This window comes from Apus apus, chromosome 3, assembly GCF_020740795.1.
Source record: "Apus apus isolate bApuApu2 chromosome 3, bApuApu2.pri.cur, whole genome shotgun sequence".
In the NCBI taxonomy this organism is placed as follows: domain Eukaryota; kingdom Metazoa; phylum Chordata; class Aves; order Apodiformes; family Apodidae; genus Apus; species Apus apus.
Genome location: NC_067284.1, coordinates 51,564,628 through 51,582,546, shown reverse-complemented (window position 1 = coordinate 51,582,546; position 17,919 = coordinate 51,564,628). Strand labels below are relative to the sequence as shown.

The 17,919-nt window shown below is 40.1% G+C and overlaps 1 protein-coding gene across 2 annotated transcripts in view; it reads left to right on the top strand.

Moving 5' to 3' along the window:
- Positions 1-14,852, top strand: part of KIF16B (kinesin family member 16B) — a 138,122-nt gene extending 123,270 nt beyond the window's left edge. For both annotated transcript variants that reach the window (XM_051613297.1, XM_051613296.1), the window contains one exon: positions 13,438-14,852. In XM_051613297.1, coding sequence (XP_051469257.1) covers positions 13,438-13,596 — 159 coding nt within the window. In that variant the 3' untranslated portion in view covers positions 13,597-14,852. The remainder of the gene's footprint in view (positions 1-13,437) is intronic.
- The last annotated feature ends 3,067 nt before the right edge of the window (positions 14,853-17,919 follow it).

Genomic DNA, 17,919 nt, shown 5'->3' with positions numbered 1-17,919 from the left:
CTGTTCGTGTTCTCATGGCAAAATATCTTTTATTCCTTGGTGAGTTGCTAGATCTTTGGATGACAATAAAAAGTTTTCTGGAACTGCCTGCTTCTTTGGATATTACATTTCTGTATCTCATCATTCCCCTGAATATTTTTCTTCTTTTAGACTCATTCTTTGTTGTATTAGTGAAGATTCTTATTAGCCCCATTGCTCAGCCAGAAAAATTGGGCAGGAGTGTCTGAGCTGACACAGCAGATTGAGTCATGTTTCTTGACTTCATGGTCAGAAGCCTTTCTTTTCTGCTCTTCCTGGCACCAGCGTGCTTAGGAAGAAACAATTATTATGCTGATAAAATCCCGGCAGATTGTTGCTTAAAGGAAAAATTCCCCCAAGCCTGAGCCTGTCTTCTTGTATCTGTTTCCCTGTTTCCTGTTTCCTATTCCCGCTGCTGCATTTCATTAGGTTTGTTTGTGGGCAGGAGAGGGGAACAAGCAAGTCCCAGATGGGTGATGCACCAACAGACAGCTGAACGGTTGGTAGGAATCATTTGCTTCTTTTTGCTGCCACTTGCAGGTTCAGGGAATGAAATAAAATCAGCCTCTAACTGTATGGAAAAGCAAGACCAGATCTGGAATACTGCATCCGGTTCAGGGCTCCCCAGTTCCAAGAGAGACAGGGAACTACTAGAGACAGTCCAGCAGAGGGCAACAAAGATGATTGGGGAATTAAAGCTGAGAGAGCTAGGACTGCTTAGGGTGGAGAAGATAAGGCTGAGGGGGAGACCTTCTTAATGCCTATAAGTATCTAAAGGGTGGGTACAAGGAGGATGGAGCCAGACTCTTCTCAGTAGTTCCCAGTGATAGGATGAGGGGCAATGGGCACAAGCCAGAACATAGGAAGTTCCATTTAAATATGAGGAAAAACTTCCTTCACTATGAGGGTGACAGAGCAGGGGAACAGGCTGCCCAGGGAGGTCGTGGAGTCCCCTCATCTGGAGATACTCAAAACCTGCCTGAATACAGTCCTGGGTTATGTGCTCTAGGGGATCCTGCTTTAGAGGGGGCTTGGACTATATGATCTCTAGAGGTTCCTTCCAACTCTGACAATAATGTGATTCTGTGATTCAGGTTCTGTAGGAGCCCATACATTTTCCTGGCAACATCTCTGCTCTTTTTTTTTTTTTTAATTCTTTTTTTTTTATTGGTACTTCTATCCTCTTTAAAATATAGACACACTCAATTTATGTAAAATTAATAGTACAATTGTCCTTAACCTCCTCACTTCCTGATGTCATCTGATGAGGTTTTCAATGATAGGTGTTAATGCAAGAGGCAGAAATAAATCTTGTATGAACTCCATAATTCAAATTTGCTCTCTTATCTGTAGAACAGTCTGGAGAAAGCATCATAGACACCCAACTGACTGAAGTATTGTGGTTCCCTACAGTCAAAATGTAGCTTCCAAAATGTGATTCTTTAACATGGAAGCCAAATGCTTTGTTTTGTTTTTAGTTCATACGCTCACGTGAGTTCCTTTGAAATTGATAATTTTTAGGTCTTTGGGTTGTTTGTTTTTTTAATAGGGCTCTAAATCTAGCCAGTCTGACTTTCCCCTTTGCAAGTGAGATTCTGCTGGTTTTACTCCAATAATCTGGTTCTTAACGAAAACATGCAATAATGGAATCATAGAATCATAGAATCATAGAATCCTAGGGGTTGGAAGGGACCTCGAAAGATCATCTAGTCCAACCCCCCTGCCAGAGCAGGGTCACCTAGAGTACATCACACAGGAAGGCGTCCAGGCGGGTTTTGAATGTCTCCAGCGAAGGAGACTCCACAACCTCTCTGGGCAGCCTGTTCCAGTGCTCTGTCACTCTTACAGTAAAAAAATTTTTCCTGATATTCATCTTAAACCTCCTATGCTCCAACTTGTATCCATTACTCCTTGTCCTATCACTGGTCATCACCGAAAAAAGCTTAACTCCATCGTCTTGACACTCACCCTTTACATATTTGTAAACATTGATGAGGTCCCCCCTCAGTCTCCTTTTCTCCAAACTAAAGAGACCCAGCTCCCTCAGCCTTTCCTCATAAGGGAGATGTTCCACTCCCTTAATCATCCTTGTGGCTCTGCGCTGGACTCTTTCAAGCACTTCCCTGTCCTTCTTGAACTGAGGGGCCCAGAACTGGACACAATATTCCAGATGTGGCCTCACCAATGCAGAATAGAGGGGGAGGAGAACCTCTCTTGACCTACTAAGAAATAACACCTTTCATTGAACTTTAATTAATTCTTGTTATGTGAAAGTATTATTAGTTTCAGAATTAACGCCTCAGTGATAACCAGCAAAAGAAACACCTGAAAAACCAAAACAACAAACCTCAAAATATTTGTAGAAAAATTAGGGCAAACCAAGTGTTTAAGTCTGAGACCTCATTTCTTGGGGTTTTCCTTTGTGAGGACAGAAACACGTAAATGAAATTTTAGATAATTGTTACTATCATTAATATTTAGTATGGACTTCATGAGTACATCCCACTGACCTTTGTTTCACAGTCTCATCCCTCAATCTATTTAACTGAGACAACTTGCTCCTTGCTAGTCACAGGTGAATTGATGTTTTTGTTGCAAAAAACCTGTCGAGTGGGTTCAGGGTTACCATATCTGTCTGATTTTTCCTGACTCTGACACCAGCCACAAGACCTTTCAAAGCTACTGATTATGTGTTGGTTCAAAGTGATTATTAAAAATAAATTATTAGGCTCCAGTATCAGGTTACAACAACAGCCCTAATACCAAAGCTTTTTATGAAGAGCTTTCAAGTCAGCTTCTCACAGCCTGGCTTTTGCGGATTGAATGTTTGCCTCTGACAGTGCAGTTGTAAATGCTGTTCTTAGAAGCATCTTGGTGAGCTGGACTTTAGAAAGCATTCAGGATACATTTGATAATCATTGAAAGATAAAAGGAAGCTTTGCCTTTTGTCACGGATATTAATGTACACCAGATATGACTGCTGATGCAAAAGCAAACTGCTGCAAAAGCAAACTGCTGCAAATGTCAGTGTTTGATAATCCTAGAGAAGATTGTTTCATACCCATAGTCTGAACTGCAGAATGCAGCATCTTGGAGTGATGGTTTTAATTTTCCACTAGAGGAACAGGGATGCAGCAGGAGCACAGAAGAGTGTGTGTGGTTGGGCCATATTGTGAATATCAACTAAATTAAATCCATGTCATGGATAATTTTCTAGGCTAGGTATACTTAGGCTGCACCAAGTGCCTTTCATAACCTCTAGTAACCATTTAAAAAATTTAAGAAAAAATCCCCTGTTTTTCAGCAACACTAACATCTTGCCTTGCCTACAGACAGTAAGAATTTGCAATTGACCATCTGAGAGCAATTTCACACATCAGGGTCCCAACCTTCAGTGCATCATCGGGGCTGCCCAAGGCACCTGGCTTTTTTTTCTTTGAAGCAGCAGCACACAAAAAGGAGTTTGATAAACTGTCAGGAATGAAGAATTTAATATTTCTCTATTTTTCTGGTTTGGGTGGTGCTGCTTTTTGTGTGAGGCCCTGTTGGCTTCAAAAAGTGTATAAATAATTTTTTTGTATTGATTACAATCACTAGATACAAAGAAGTAGAAATTAGGACTTTGTGTATATCAGAAATTGATTCCATACCAATAAAACGTTACTTTGATTAAATGCTGTGGAGTCTCAGCCAGGCCCACAGCAAATGCAAGACATTATTCTTGTAATAGCAATAGAAGATAAAGATGGTAGTTTAAAAGGAGTGAAAGCCTGGGGTTATTTTTGGATTAGTTCATTTTAAGCTCTGGTCCAAAGGCTGCTGGACACAAAAGAAGAGTGAGTGTAAACAGCCCCTTGGTCTCATATGCTCAAACTCGATGCCTTATTCCAGATCAGGTATGAAATCCTGTTTTGCAGAATTTGCTAGAGGTAACTACATAATATCCATAACAATACCATAATTCTGGCATTTCTTTCTTTAGGTGCATAACTTCAAATCCCTGCATCAAAAACTGGGTATTTTGTGATAAAACATTTATCTCCATTGCATCCAAAGAATTAAATAAGATGTGCAATTCAGAGGCCTTTTTTTCCTTTCATTTTTAGAGATTTCAGTGTCAGAAAATAAGGAGGTGTGTTTTAACATGATTTAGTTAGTTTAGAAATAGGTGCCAGCATATAATTTGAATACCCCTTTAGCTCCACATATTAATGTGTTTTGCTGTCAGTTCAGAATAAATTTCCTAACATCCTCCTACAAATCAACTTTTGAAGTTGTGGACCTTTATTGGTCTCCAATAATGGCTCTCCACATTCAGAATAAAGCAGAAGAATAAAGGGAGCTCTTGACTAAGGATGCTGCATTGAACTCCTTGGTGCTGTCTTTTCAAAGCAAGTGTATCAGTCATCCTCCAGCATCTGATTTCACCAAAGGAAGTAGAGGATGATGCACGTCAAGTGCTTTGATAGCTGCTTGCCAAGGCCACTGCAGCAGACAGTGTGCTCTCACTGCTGGCCCAGGGATGAGTGGTAAATTTAGTCCTGTTGTTCTTTCTGACAGGCCTTGTTTTGACTTGTGCTCCAAAGAAAAGATTGGATTCCTTCACTAGTCAGGTCTCTTTTGATCTTTTTTAATACTGCTCTTCACTTCCAAAAGACTCAACTGATAGACCACCTGTAAATCACAGCCCTTGCTGCCCTTTTTTTTTTTTTTTTTTTTTTAAACAGCCAGTCTACAGTTCAATTTTCATTGGAGCTACTTAAAGCCAATGAATATAAGCTTTTTAGCATGCAGGCATTGTAAGAAATATTAAGTCCTGTGGATTTTAAATGAATTTCAGGCAGAATAAGATGGTAATTTGGGCTGTAGACTGACTTCAGAAGTTAATTCAATTGACGCAGCATAAGAGTAATTCAACATAATGTGTTCATGCCATTAGACTTGCAAAGAAAAATGTTCTAAATAGCTATAATGAATAGTTTGGATTTTGAAAACCTAGGAGAGTAATATCACCTTGAATCATAACTGCCATCTCTCAGAATGCTTGTACATTACGTATATTCAAAAAGGTGTATGAATTCAAGTAAATTTCAGTACCACCTGGGGTAAAATGAAATTTTAGTGGCACTCAAATGCTTCTGGAGATGTAGTGGTAAAATCTGCTTTCCACCTGTAGAACTGTGGAGGAAACTAACCCTGATTCAAGGCATCTGCGTTACACTGTGCATAAAAATGTAGGGAGAATTTTCCAAGGGGTGAAAAATGTACGTCCTGGTTTTTTTTTTTTAAATGTAATTTAGCTAATTAAAGAGCTTGATTCTTACACCCACTTTGTTCCGGAGTCTCTTAGACACCTCTAAACGTGGCCAAAGGAATGGTGTGAGTGATAATGCTGCTTCTCTCTCTGCTTTGCGTTAAGTCCACACCAACACAGATTGCTGCAGTGTCAGTACCACTGCAGTGGCAAGAATACAAGTCTCCATAGTTTAGTTCTGTAGCTTCAACAAAAGCAGAGGCTAAATCCTTTGCTATCAAAGTAAAAATCTGGTTTTCTAGATCCAGTATTTACAGCCATGTTAACATTTGGGAGCCATATAGGTAAATCTGTTCACAAGCAAAAAAGCTACATTAATTTTTTGTAGGAGCTTATGATCTCGTCTCCTCCTATCTCTAGCTCCTTAGCAAACACGTTCAGTCTAACAAGAGTTTACATATGGGTATCGCAGTCACTTTGCACAGATATTTATTAGTAAATTAGAAAAACCCAATCTAGCATAATCTGCCATACTTGTCTTATTTCTTTTGGACCATGAAGATGGTCAGGGGCTGGAGCACCTCTCCTATGGAGACAGGCTGAGAGTTGGGGTGGTTCAGCCTGGAGAAGAGAAGGCTCCAGGGAGACCTCATAGCAGCCTAGCAGTAACTAAAGGGGCTAGAGGAAAGCTGGGGAGGGACTTTTTACGAGGTCATTTAGTGGTTGGATAAAGGGCAATGGTTTCAAACTGGAAGAGGATATATTAGATATTAGGAAGAAATTCTTTAGTGTGTGAGTGGAGATACACTTGCACTTGATGCCCAGGGAAGCTATGGATGCCCCATCCCTGTTTAAGCCTGGGTGGGATGGGGCCTTGAGCAGCATGGGCTAGTAGAAGGTGTCCCTGCCCACGCAAGGAGTTTGGAACTAGACAATCTTTAAGGTACCTTCCAACCAAAACAATTCTATGAAACTCTTAAATCCTGATTTATTGAGAAGTGTAGCCTGCCCGTGGCACAGGCAGCTGGACCCTGCAGCAAACTCTCTGCTCTGGCCAAAGCTGCACCCAGCTGCTCCGTCCCTGGCAGTACTGATTCCTGTCCTGCCAGACTTGCTTTCTTCCAGTGGTAAGAAGACATTTATGCAGGCAAAGTTTGTCAGTGAGACACCTGGACGTTTAACACTGATGTGCTTCAGGAAAGCCAGTGATGTGCTTTGTGCAGGGCTGTAGAATTATATGTAAAATCTTTATGTAGGATTTGTTTTGGATGGAAATCATTGGTGCATGGGGTGGAGTTGTGCACAGAGGTGTAAGATACACAGACTCAGAAACTCAAGGTGATACTGATTGGGATGTTCTTGATTTATTTTTATATTTTTCCCACCCTAGTGACTACTAGGCATTATCTGTAAACAACCTCGCTTCTGATTAGGCCTAATCAAAGGGAACAGGAAGGATTTGATTAAAGCAAGTCAGTCCTTTATTCTTGGCTTGTGTAATGTGAAGCCAGTTAATCCAGCCCTGAGCCTAGTTAATATCTGCCAATCTGAAGCAAATACCCTCCCCTTCCCCTTTAGTGTTATGACTAACATGATGATGACTTGTCATCTTCAAACATGAGTGAATCTATCTTTATTCCCTTGAAAAATCTTTCTGTGCTCACACAAATCATGTGCAAGTAGAACAAGGTCTCTGGTACCTATGGGATAGATACATTCTGGAGACATTTGTTACCTCTGACTCCTCAAGGAAGCTTTGCACAACTTTGACAGTGTCTAATGCTGTAGCTTTCGTAAGGAGGACCCAGCTACCCTGGTCTTTCCACAAAAGATAGTGGCCCAGGTGATCACATCATAATTTTAGAAGCTTTCTCTCCAAATTTTTCACAGAAATAAGATCCTTCAGGCACAAGGTAGTCTCCCAGGCAGTAAGTCTTTTTCTCATTGCTGTGAAATCACAGCTGCATGTAATGACTTGAGGGTGTGTGCAGGAGATAAATGTGTACAGATCCAGAGGTGACATTAGGTACTTCCTGAAGGGCTTGAAATACTACTTGAGATATTGAATATCATAGAATGTCCTGCTCACATACTTTACTCAGATCTGCTTTATGATGTCTTGCAATATATATCAAGGTTTTGGGGAAAAGTATTGAAGCCTCCTGTTTTCTATATATATAAGAAGAAAAACCCCAAACCAAAGCAGACAAAACAAAAACAAAACAAAAACAAAAACAAAAAAAACCCACAAAACAAACAAACAAACAAACAAAAAAAACAAAACAGAAAAAACACCAAGAAAAGGAAAACCCCACAGAAGACACAGATGTTTCTGAACTATTTCTAGCTAGTGAGTCGATCTGAACCTGGAATCCCTGGAGGTGAAGATATTAGTCATAGTCTGTATATGATCAAGCATCCCTGGAAGCATTCAAGGCCAGGTTAGATGAGGCTTTGAGCAACCTGGTCTAGTGGGAGGTGTCCCTGCCCATGCATAGGGATTGGAACTCGATGATCTTTAAGGCCGCTTCCAACTCAAACCATGCTATGATCCAATGATTTTATTATTCTTTTGACCTGTTGTACTCCAAATATTGTATTGTATGTTCTTGCTATCTGCCAGCTCTTCCTCTGCTTGCTTATAGTTAACAAATGGAGAAATGGATCTGAAACTGCTTTTAGAGAGCTATTAGAGCATTATGCTGTCAATTACTTGCTCCTAATTAGCCAGTTTAGCCTCTGGTGGTCCCCAAGGGAAGGGTAGATGGTTTGAGTGGCAGACACAGGGTAGAAACTTAACTGTGGTAAACCAAATTGCGACCTGGAGGGGTGAGCTATCCTTGCAGACTACAGAAGGAGCCTGCTGAGACCACTGCTTGGATAAAACACCTCAGTTTGGACAGCTTGAATATTGCTTGCTGTGTGTTGTTGGGGTATTTGGCATAAAAGAACTTGATCCCTTGGAAATCAGTTCATAAAGAAACTTCTTATATTCTGAGTAGTGGCTGTCCTTGTCCTCTACACCTGGCCCAGATAATCCAGTACTGTGTAGTGTTTGAGATGTGGTCTGTGTCCCGGATGAGGCATAGCTGACTTGTCTTGCAGGCCTTTTCCTAAGGGTTCCTGTGTTCTGCAGTCTCCCTGTGAGGCCACAGCCTGTAGCACCAGTTTACCTTCCCTACATTGTATTAATCCCCTCTGACTTTTGCCAGTAAGAACATTTTTTAAAAAGCCATGGGATATATAACGTCACCCCATACAGAGTCCTTTGCCAGCCTGAAGGGGTGTGGGACACCAACTCCTGCCAGTGCTATTTAAGGCAGGCTTTTTTTTGTTGTAGACTGTAGTTAGTGATGATAGCTGGTGGTTTCTGTAGCATTTTGTATTTGATAAACCACCCCGGAAATATTTTTTTTTCCTCTTTGAGACACCAATTGAAAGGTCCAATATAAAGTTGGTTAATTTGGGAAAGGTTCCCCAAATGTACATTTTCCTTTGCATATGCCAAACAATTTCTATCTAGGAGACAAAGGCAGGAGTTGCACTCCCATTTCTGCATTACAGCAGGCTCCTTTTGCATGTGTTTTCTTCTAAGCAGATGCTTATTTTTGTGATCACAGATTAAAAGTGAAGCATGTTCCTGTCTGCTTGTTTTGAGCTAGAGTCTTCCTCAGGAAGATCTTACTTTGCAAATACCTAATTGCAGCATAATGTGGTTTTTCAGCGTAAGGGAATATGCTTAATTCTGCCTCTTTGTAATCATATTACTATCTTACAGAAAACAGCTGTTGATACCTGTGCATGCTTTGCTCTATGAATAATTCAAACCAGTATTTGAGTTAAAGCTTGCAGCACTTAACACTAGTCAACAGAATAATTTTGTGATTGGTGCTGGGAGACGCTAGCATCTGTATTGAAGGGAGAGAGGAGCCAATGCTGGAAGTTAGAGGAGCAAGTTAATTAGTCCTGCCTCTGATACCGGTGACCTTTATGACCTTGTCGTAAAGCTTTTGAGGGTCACATTGATGCGTAGGTGTTGAAAGGGAGATATTGTTTCAAAGAAAAGAGGCTATTGTTTTAAAAATCCCTAAAGCCTTGTAAGGTTTATCCTATTAAAGTCTGTGGTTCTCAAATTATGATAAAGTGGTATTTGTTACACTAAGTGTAAAGTGTTATATTTAAAGAATTTACAATGCTGACTTTTTTGAAGAAATTGCTAGAAACAGCAATGTAAGACAGAAAGCTCAAAGTTGCTTCACTTTCTGGAAGAACCAGAGCTGAAGAGTTTTTAAACACACCAGAGTTTAATGAAGACTCCAACTCTTGCTAAGCTCTGCTGTTGGTCTCTGAGGCTGTCGCATTTGTAATATATTATGAGAACAATGTCATTGAACTGAATTCCTCTTTAACATGCCACAATTGAAAGGATAATAAGAACTCTTTCACATTCCAGAAAGCTTTTTGATTGTAATAACTGTAATAACTTTAAATTAAGTTATGGATTTATATTAAAATGTATAAAATTATGAGGTCTCCATATCACAAAGTTGTGCAAAAATCATTAAAATGACTTTGCTGTGCTGATGGATTGAGCACGAAATGAATGCTGGCCTACTGCTAGAAAAGGTGAACCCTATTAGAATTATTTTTAATGATCTTTTTAAATGGTTGTCTTTTTGCTATTCACATAATTAAAAGGGAGGGAAAACTACTCAAACTGGTAAGTAAAGAGAAACCTTTGGGTCTCACAACACTTTCTCCAGTCTTGTTTGTTTTGCAAACACTTCAAATACAAAGTTAAAGCTTGTGGGTATGACTGTCATAAATTTTAAGTTCAAGTTCATGAAGGTTGCAATGTGTGCCAAGAGGGCAAAACCACTGCTTTTCCTATTTTGGATTTTTGTAAACCTGGCTTTCAGTCTTTAAGAGTGTTGTACATGTCAAAGAGTATTTCCATTTTCTGTACCAGTGCTACTGAATGTGAGTTTAAACTGAGCAACCAACACAATTGGTTTGAAAGTTGCCCATTTTACATCCCTGTTACGGTGCCAGGGTCCTGGGCCCTTACACTCAGACATTGACAAATTTATAATTAGGATCTTTTCCAGCACACCAGGAGCGCAGCAAGTTGAACACTGTTAGTGAAATAAAACTCCTAAGTGCATTTGGAAGAACACTGATTACCAGACTAAATAATCCAGAACAAATGGCTTGAGTTTTGCAAGGCTAACAAATTAAAACGAGTAATAAAACTGAGCCTTTTAGAATATTTATAGCAGTTGTCTAGTTTTTTCTTTCCAAGGTAATCACACAAACCTAACAAAAGTAAAATTGCTATAAATTAGTGCTTTGCTTAGTAGGGGCAATGATTTAGATGCTATCAGTGAATTGCTGGTAGGAAGTCATAGCACTGATTTAGATAAAATTTGGATATGTTTCTATGAAGGCATCCTGAGCTTGCCAGTGCCTGCTGAGAATTTTTTTTTTTAAGGAAGCACATCAAAAGATACCAGTTTGCTTCCCACCTCATATTAGCTCAAATAACATTATTCTGTAAATAGACTAAAATAATATCTGCTGCTGGAAATGGATTTAATATAAAAGCTTTGAAAACAGCTCTCTCCCCTGCTCACTGAGTCCTGACAGAGGAGACCCTTTCATGTAGCCTTGCTCCCACTTCAGCAGTTTGCAGTGGCTTCCTGGGTTACAACAAAATCCATGCCAAGTCCCTTCTGGATCTCTAAGCAAGTTTTCTTTTTGTCATCTCTGGCACTTGGTATTGATGTGCACTTGCTCCTCTCCCAGCTTGCTGTAACTTTCATCCTCTCTCTATCTCATCTGAATTTGGGAAGCATCTTTCCGCGCACCAATATGGAGCACTCCTTTTCTCCTACCGCTTTCTTCCACTTTGTCATCCACATTGCAGCCTTCCCCCTTACTGCCCAGCCACACCTCTAATCGAGGCATGTGCTTGTGGTGTGAGCAAACACTTCTGCCATCAATCACTGTTTCCCTCACTACAGGACTTAACTCCTAGCCAGCATATCTGGGCAGAGGAGCATTTATTTCATTGAAGCAACAGCTTCTTTCTGTCAAGGGCATGTCAGCTCTGTGCTATGCTAACACATCAGCATTGCAAACAAGGGCAAATGCAGATATGGGATTTAAAAGGGGCCTAATTTGCTCAGAGGTGGTTGTAGAAGAGCACATCATGCCAAGCCATATGGCTGGAAACCTTCATACAAAATTAATACCATTATATTCTGGTAAAGTCTGCTTGTTGCCATTTTCCAAGAATCTTTTTCATGTTCAAAGAATCTGTGATGTTCACTGAGCAGTTTGTTTGTGCAGATCTGGAAGAATAAGTATAAGAATAAAAAAAATAAATAAAAAAAAAAGATTAAAAAAAGAATAAGTATACCGTTTTTTCCTAGTGTTTCCCTGTCAGGTAAGTGTATGCATATAGCAGAGGGTGTTTGTTTTTCCTCTGTCATTAGAACAATCATGCCAAAACAATGAATAATGGCTCTACAGGAAAGGCATGACGGTCAATTATCTGGCCATACATGTCAAGGTGAATGCAATAGGTCTTGCAGTGTCTCCGGTGAGATATTTGGGTACCTTTGAGCCTTCAGTAGCCATAAACCGGAATTACTGCAGTAACTTTTCAGCAGAGTGCTAAAACTCTTAAGAGGATGCCATGTTTTACATTTTATTTTCTACCATATTAATCCTTCAGGCATTACTGGATTGGGACTTCTTTTAAAGGGCCCTAGTTTGTGAACTAATTATGATAAATGTTGATATGACATCTGTTGCTCACTTTAAATTACCTCTTAGTCTGTTGGAATTCATCTTGAAGGCATTTCTGTAATGAATTTTTTTTCATGAACATTAATACAACCTGTGGGAGATCTGAATAAAAAACAAAATTCGCCAATCCTGCCAAGTGAATAGCTTATGTGCCAGCTGTTTTTTGTTGTTGTTGTTGTTTTGTTATCCTGCTTTCTGTGGTATTAATACAGCTGCTTTCCAAGGCACTTAAATAGATAACAGGTTGTTACACTATGGAGGAATTCTCCTTCAGAAGGGAATGAGTAATTAGGACTGCTTTCTGAACATGAAACCACTTTCATGACCCAAAAGCTGCTGCATTCAAATAACTAAACCTTGTGCTCTTCATAGGAGATTGTGCTGTTCTGTCTTGCAGATGTATTTCCCATTGTATCCAAGATCAGTGAATAATTTCTTGAGTTATCTTTTTGTGTGGGAAGTCTTTAGTAGAGCAAAGGAGTTTATCCCTGTGTTCCATATGAGATTTGTCTTACAACTGTTTGGATGACAGTGGGCACTTTTTTAGTATGTCTGGTGAACATTTTACCTACTGTGTTTCACTCAAAACTTCTCAATATAACTTACTAAATCATGCTAAATGATTGTCATAATTCAACCTGTTTGTAAAGGAAACACCATCAGGTTTGTGAAAACTGACTTTGTGTTAATGTACATCTGTCATGATTTCTCTAGGTACAAGTGGATGCAAGTTGCACAGCTGCTGGTAAATAGTAACTTTCGGGAAAGGGAATACTTTTTATAGGTTAGACCTTAAAAAATATGTTTAGGTGTCACTTCAGTGACAAGATGCTCTTAGGTTTTGAGATAAAATGGAAGTTGTGCGATCTTTGTGCAGATGGGCTTGGTCAAAATAAATCCTTTTTGGTGCGAGGATTGTGGAGGCTTGATGAGGGAAATATTTCTAAAGGACTTTTGCATCCATATGTAGTGAAATTTCTGCAGCATGAATTTGAGGTTTGCACCTGCTATAGTGTTTGGTAATGCTAGACAGCAGTATTAGCAGGTCATGAGCAGCAGAAAGCATTACATGACTACAGAATAAACTAGAAAGCATCACACAAGCACAGACCAAAACAGTTCCTAAGCTTGGCAGGGGAAGAAAGGGGAAAATACTTCTTTTCTGCCTCTCCTGAGCTTAATGCAGACTTTCAGTAGATGTGTTTAACGGATGGATTTAAATGCTGATGGTCATTAAAAGGACTTTTCATGGAGTCCATGGAGATCTTATACCACTATTCATTTAATTCTTTAAAGTGGTCCTAATCAATTGATGAAGTAAACCTTATGCCATTTTGCATTTTGTTCCACAGAAATACCTCAGGAGCTTTTTCTCTGCAATGCTGAAATCTCCATCATCTCCGCTGCACATTGATAAAGTGGGGCTAACTCTGTCAAAACACACCATCTGCGAATTCTCACCCTTCTTCAGGAAAGGCGTTTTTGACTATAGCAGCCATGGGACCAGCTAACTTTTGGGCCAGGACCCTCATGTCCAGAGGAGCACAGTTGGAGAAGTGCCTTCACTTTTGCGGTGCAAGAGAAATGAGGGGAAGAACAAAAGGTATCTTCCTCCGTACCTGGGAAGTCGCATCAAAACTGACAGAAGTTAGAGGCAGCTACACTGCACTGCTAGCCTGTCCCCTTTACCAGCTCTCTTATTAGTGCCTGCATTTTCCTGGCATTGGGTAAACAGACATTTTTGTCTAAGTTTCTCTGTTAATACTGTACAAAGATTCTGACTCTTGTGCTGAGTTTGGATCCACTCCTTAGTGGGAGTGCGTCCTGCCCATTTGCTCAGACAATTTGTTCTTGGTGGTGCGAGAGCATCTCTCTTGTGTTTACCCTGCAGTGTGTCATGCTGACAGAAGGTTTTTGAGCAGCTTTTCGGTTCTGTCCAAGCTGTTCCTTCAAGAACACTTCCCCTTTCATTTCCTTACTGCATACTGTGGCATTTAAGGTAATGCTTATACTCCACTGTTGTTTTTTTTCCTCCCAGATACATTTTAACTATTTGACTGTATAATTGTATAGCTTTCCTCAGAAGAAAAGGGCCTGGGTGACTTGAATGTTTATAAAAATATATGCAGCAGAAAGAATATAATTTAAACCCTGTATAAGTCTTCCACACTTGGTTGTTTTGAAGCAGAATGAATCACATGCCATTAATTAAGAAGCAGAGGAAGCAATAGTTACTGAAGAATGCGGTCAGTGTCTTTTCAGATTTTCTAATTACCCAGACTGGAAGTGGGTACTGTGCACTGTACAGAGCTCAGAGCTATGCATAAAGCTAATGCAAAGTGCTGGATTTCTTTTTTTTTTGAAAAATATCTTCACAGTAACATCATGCTTTAAATCTTGAGTTTTATTTGCATTGGTTGGAATTTGCAGGATTAAACTAATCGTACTTTAAAATTACTCAGGACTCATTCAGACTTGCACATGTATATACAAGTAGAACTCATTTTATATTGCTGCAGATCCAAAAATATATATACACTGTGACTGGAATTGAGTATTTGTACATTTTAATGTATAACTGGTTGTATAACAAACAGAATTGAACAACTTCCAGTTATTAAAAAGCATAATAAAAGGTAAGTTTTGTGTGCCATTTGTTAGGAATGTGAAGCATTATTTGTGAGTTACCATCATTGACCACTGGTAGGTGTTGGTAATCAAACTATTTTGTGTTGTAGAAAATTATTATTAAAATCTAAACTAACAACACTGGTGACATTATTATTTCATAGAATTATAGAATGTTAGGGGTTGGAAGGGACCTCTAGAGATCATCTAATCCAACCCCCTTGCCATAGCAGGATCACCTAGGGCAGGCCACACAGAAACGCATCCAGGTGAGTTTTGAATGTCTCCAGAGAAGGAGACTCCACAACCTCTCTGGGCAGCCTGTTCCAGTGCTCTATCACCTTTACAGTAAAGAAGTTTCTCCAGTAATGTTTTACATTTAATATGATGTATAAAGATAATTTGGTTTCATTACTTAGCTTAGCCTGGTACAATAAGCATTTCTAATTGAACAAAGAAAAGAAAAAAAAAAAGAGAATGAATAAATTTAATGTTGAGAGTATTTTTATTATTATTTTCATTTCAGTGACAACAAAAGTTAGGGTAAAATTTTTAAGCCACTGGAGCCCTATTATCGTCAGGATAGATTTAAATGTCTTTGGGTATGTTTGACTGTACCTGACTTGAGCACCTTAATACCTTCAATTGGGAGCCAGGATTTTAAGCTAAGCATTCCAATCAAACATGTTGATTCTCACACTGGTTTCATACCATCTCCCAGACATTTCCAGTCTCCCTTCAACACTCGTGCACTGGAGCATTAACTTCATCACTAACAGGGATCCGAGAATGTGATCCTTACCAGGCCCTGTGCTTGCATTGCAGCTCTCCATTCTCTCCGAAGGCCTTTCAGTGCGCATGTCATTCCCCTGACCAGGAGGCCAGGTCCTCCCATTTTGCTCGCCCTTCCTGAACCATGAAGCAGTTGTTGGATTCTTGCTTGGCTCCTACAGTGAGCTGAGTAGCTGGTGTTTGGTGTTTCTTCACACATTGATGGAAGATCAGTAACTTCACTTGGCTGCATTTACCTTCCTGGCCCATATGAGTACTCCACAGAGGCAGAAATTGGGCACAGTGTTGATGATGCTCATACTGGCCTGGGCACTTTGACCCTAAATCTCACTTCAAAACCAGAAAGTCTTTTCTATCTCTCCTTCTTCCTTGGCCTGTTCCCCCTCTTACTTCATTGCAATGGAATGAGGTAAAGAATTAATGCTAAAATCATAGAATCATAGAATCATAGAATCCTAGGGGTTGGAAGGGACCTCGAAAGATCATCTAGTCCAACCCCCCTGCCAGAGCAGGGTCACCTAGAGCACATCACACAGGAATGCGTCCAGGCGGGTTTTGAATGTCTCCAGTGAAGAAGACTCCACAACCTCTCTGGGCAGCCTGTTCCAGTGCTCTGTCACTCTCACAGTAAAAAAAAAATTTTCTGATACTCACCTTAAACCTCCTATGCTCCAATTTGTATCCATTACTCCTTGTCCTATCACTGGTCATCACTGAAAAAAGCTTAACTCCATCTTCTTGACACTCACCCTTTACGTATTTGTAAACATTGATGAGGTCACCCCTCAGTCTCCTTTTCTCCAAACTAAAGAGACCCAGCTCCCTCAGCCTTTCCTCATAAGGGAGATGCTCCACTCCCTTAATCATCTTAAACATCTAAAGAGTTTTAAAAAATTAATTTTACATAACTAGAGAACATTTTTTCCTGTGTGCCACTTCTATGAAAGGACCTGGCAGGCCCAGGCAATGGCAAGCTTCTTCATCTGCTGCACATGCCCCGCGTCTGCAAATGCTGTACCTGAAAAAAAAACCCACTGGTGCCAAGCTCCTTCCCATGGCAAGTAGCACAGAGCCTAATGAGCGAAACTCTGGTGTGCCACATGGCAAGTGCTGGTCTGTGAGAAGGTCTGAGCATGCAGGACTCCCAGAGGTAAGGCCCATGCTTCGTGTCACTTTGGATTTGGAGAACCTGTTTTAAGAAAAACGCAACTAGACAGAGAGTTAAGCCAAGTGAAAAATATTAATATTTGGATTTTTCACATGACTGTAAAAGAAATCGTGTGCTTGGTTCCTGTTTGCAGTACAAATTAATTCAGGGAGGACCAGCTGCTCTAGTGGTATAAACCTGCCAATAAAAGGTGGCTAATTTATGTTGGCTAGTTTAGCTGGCCTGCAGCATTAGATGTGTACATTGCAAATATCAAAGTAAAGGCCGATTAATCACTCCATTTAAAATGTCATCAAGTTAAAAGCTGCAGAAGTGCAAGAGTAAGCATGCAATTAGGACCACAACCCCAGGCTACCAGCTTTTTCCACCTTCTTACCTGTCTTTCAGTAGTACTCAGAGTTTAATCAATGACCTCAAGCTCAGGCTAGACTAAGAGGCATCTTTTAATAATTTCATTGGTAAAAATATGATGGCTCTTTATAACCTGCAGTCTTTAAACCCAGACTTCATAAGTTTTCAATAGAAGCTGAAATGCTTGTCGAAATTATTAGAAATTTTCAAGACATTCGAACTACATTTCTGTAAAAATATCCTCAGGCTCTCAAATTCTCCTTCAGCTTTATTTTCAAAGTATTGACACTTTGAAAAACATTTTGAAAGTCATCTCCAGGGCTTGCACAGGTTTTTCAAGGTGCCTCTGTAATTGGGTTTTTGTGGACTATGTATCAGCAAAGTCCTTAAGCAAAACCTGAACTTCTGTGTCAGGACTATTCATGTTTCAAGCGACGCATGTATTTAAGTGCTTGACTATACTTAGGCCATCATTCTTACCTATGTAACTGAAGGTCTGCCTCCACTGAAGTCACCAAACCACTTGGCTCTTATCCTTGCTGACTGTACAGCAATTTCTCATAGAGAGAGATGCACAAAAAAGACCAGAAGGCACACTGGAGAGGATGCTGGGCTATTTTTTCTGCATGACAACTTGATCAAGATGTGAAAAACCTTTGGGTAAAGCCTTCTTGTTGGCCTTGACCCTTCACTTCTTGAACTGGAATTGCTTTTCCTCTGAATATGTTGCTTCTCATAGGAAAGAGGTAGAGCAGCCCCCAAAGCACTGCCACTAAATGGCACCTGGCAGTCCCCTTGTATCACAAGCTGCCCTATCCTGAGAGCCCACAGGGTCAGTTCTGAAACATGCTCAGCTGCTGCTGTTAGTGATGATGTTAGTGATGAGGGTCTTCAG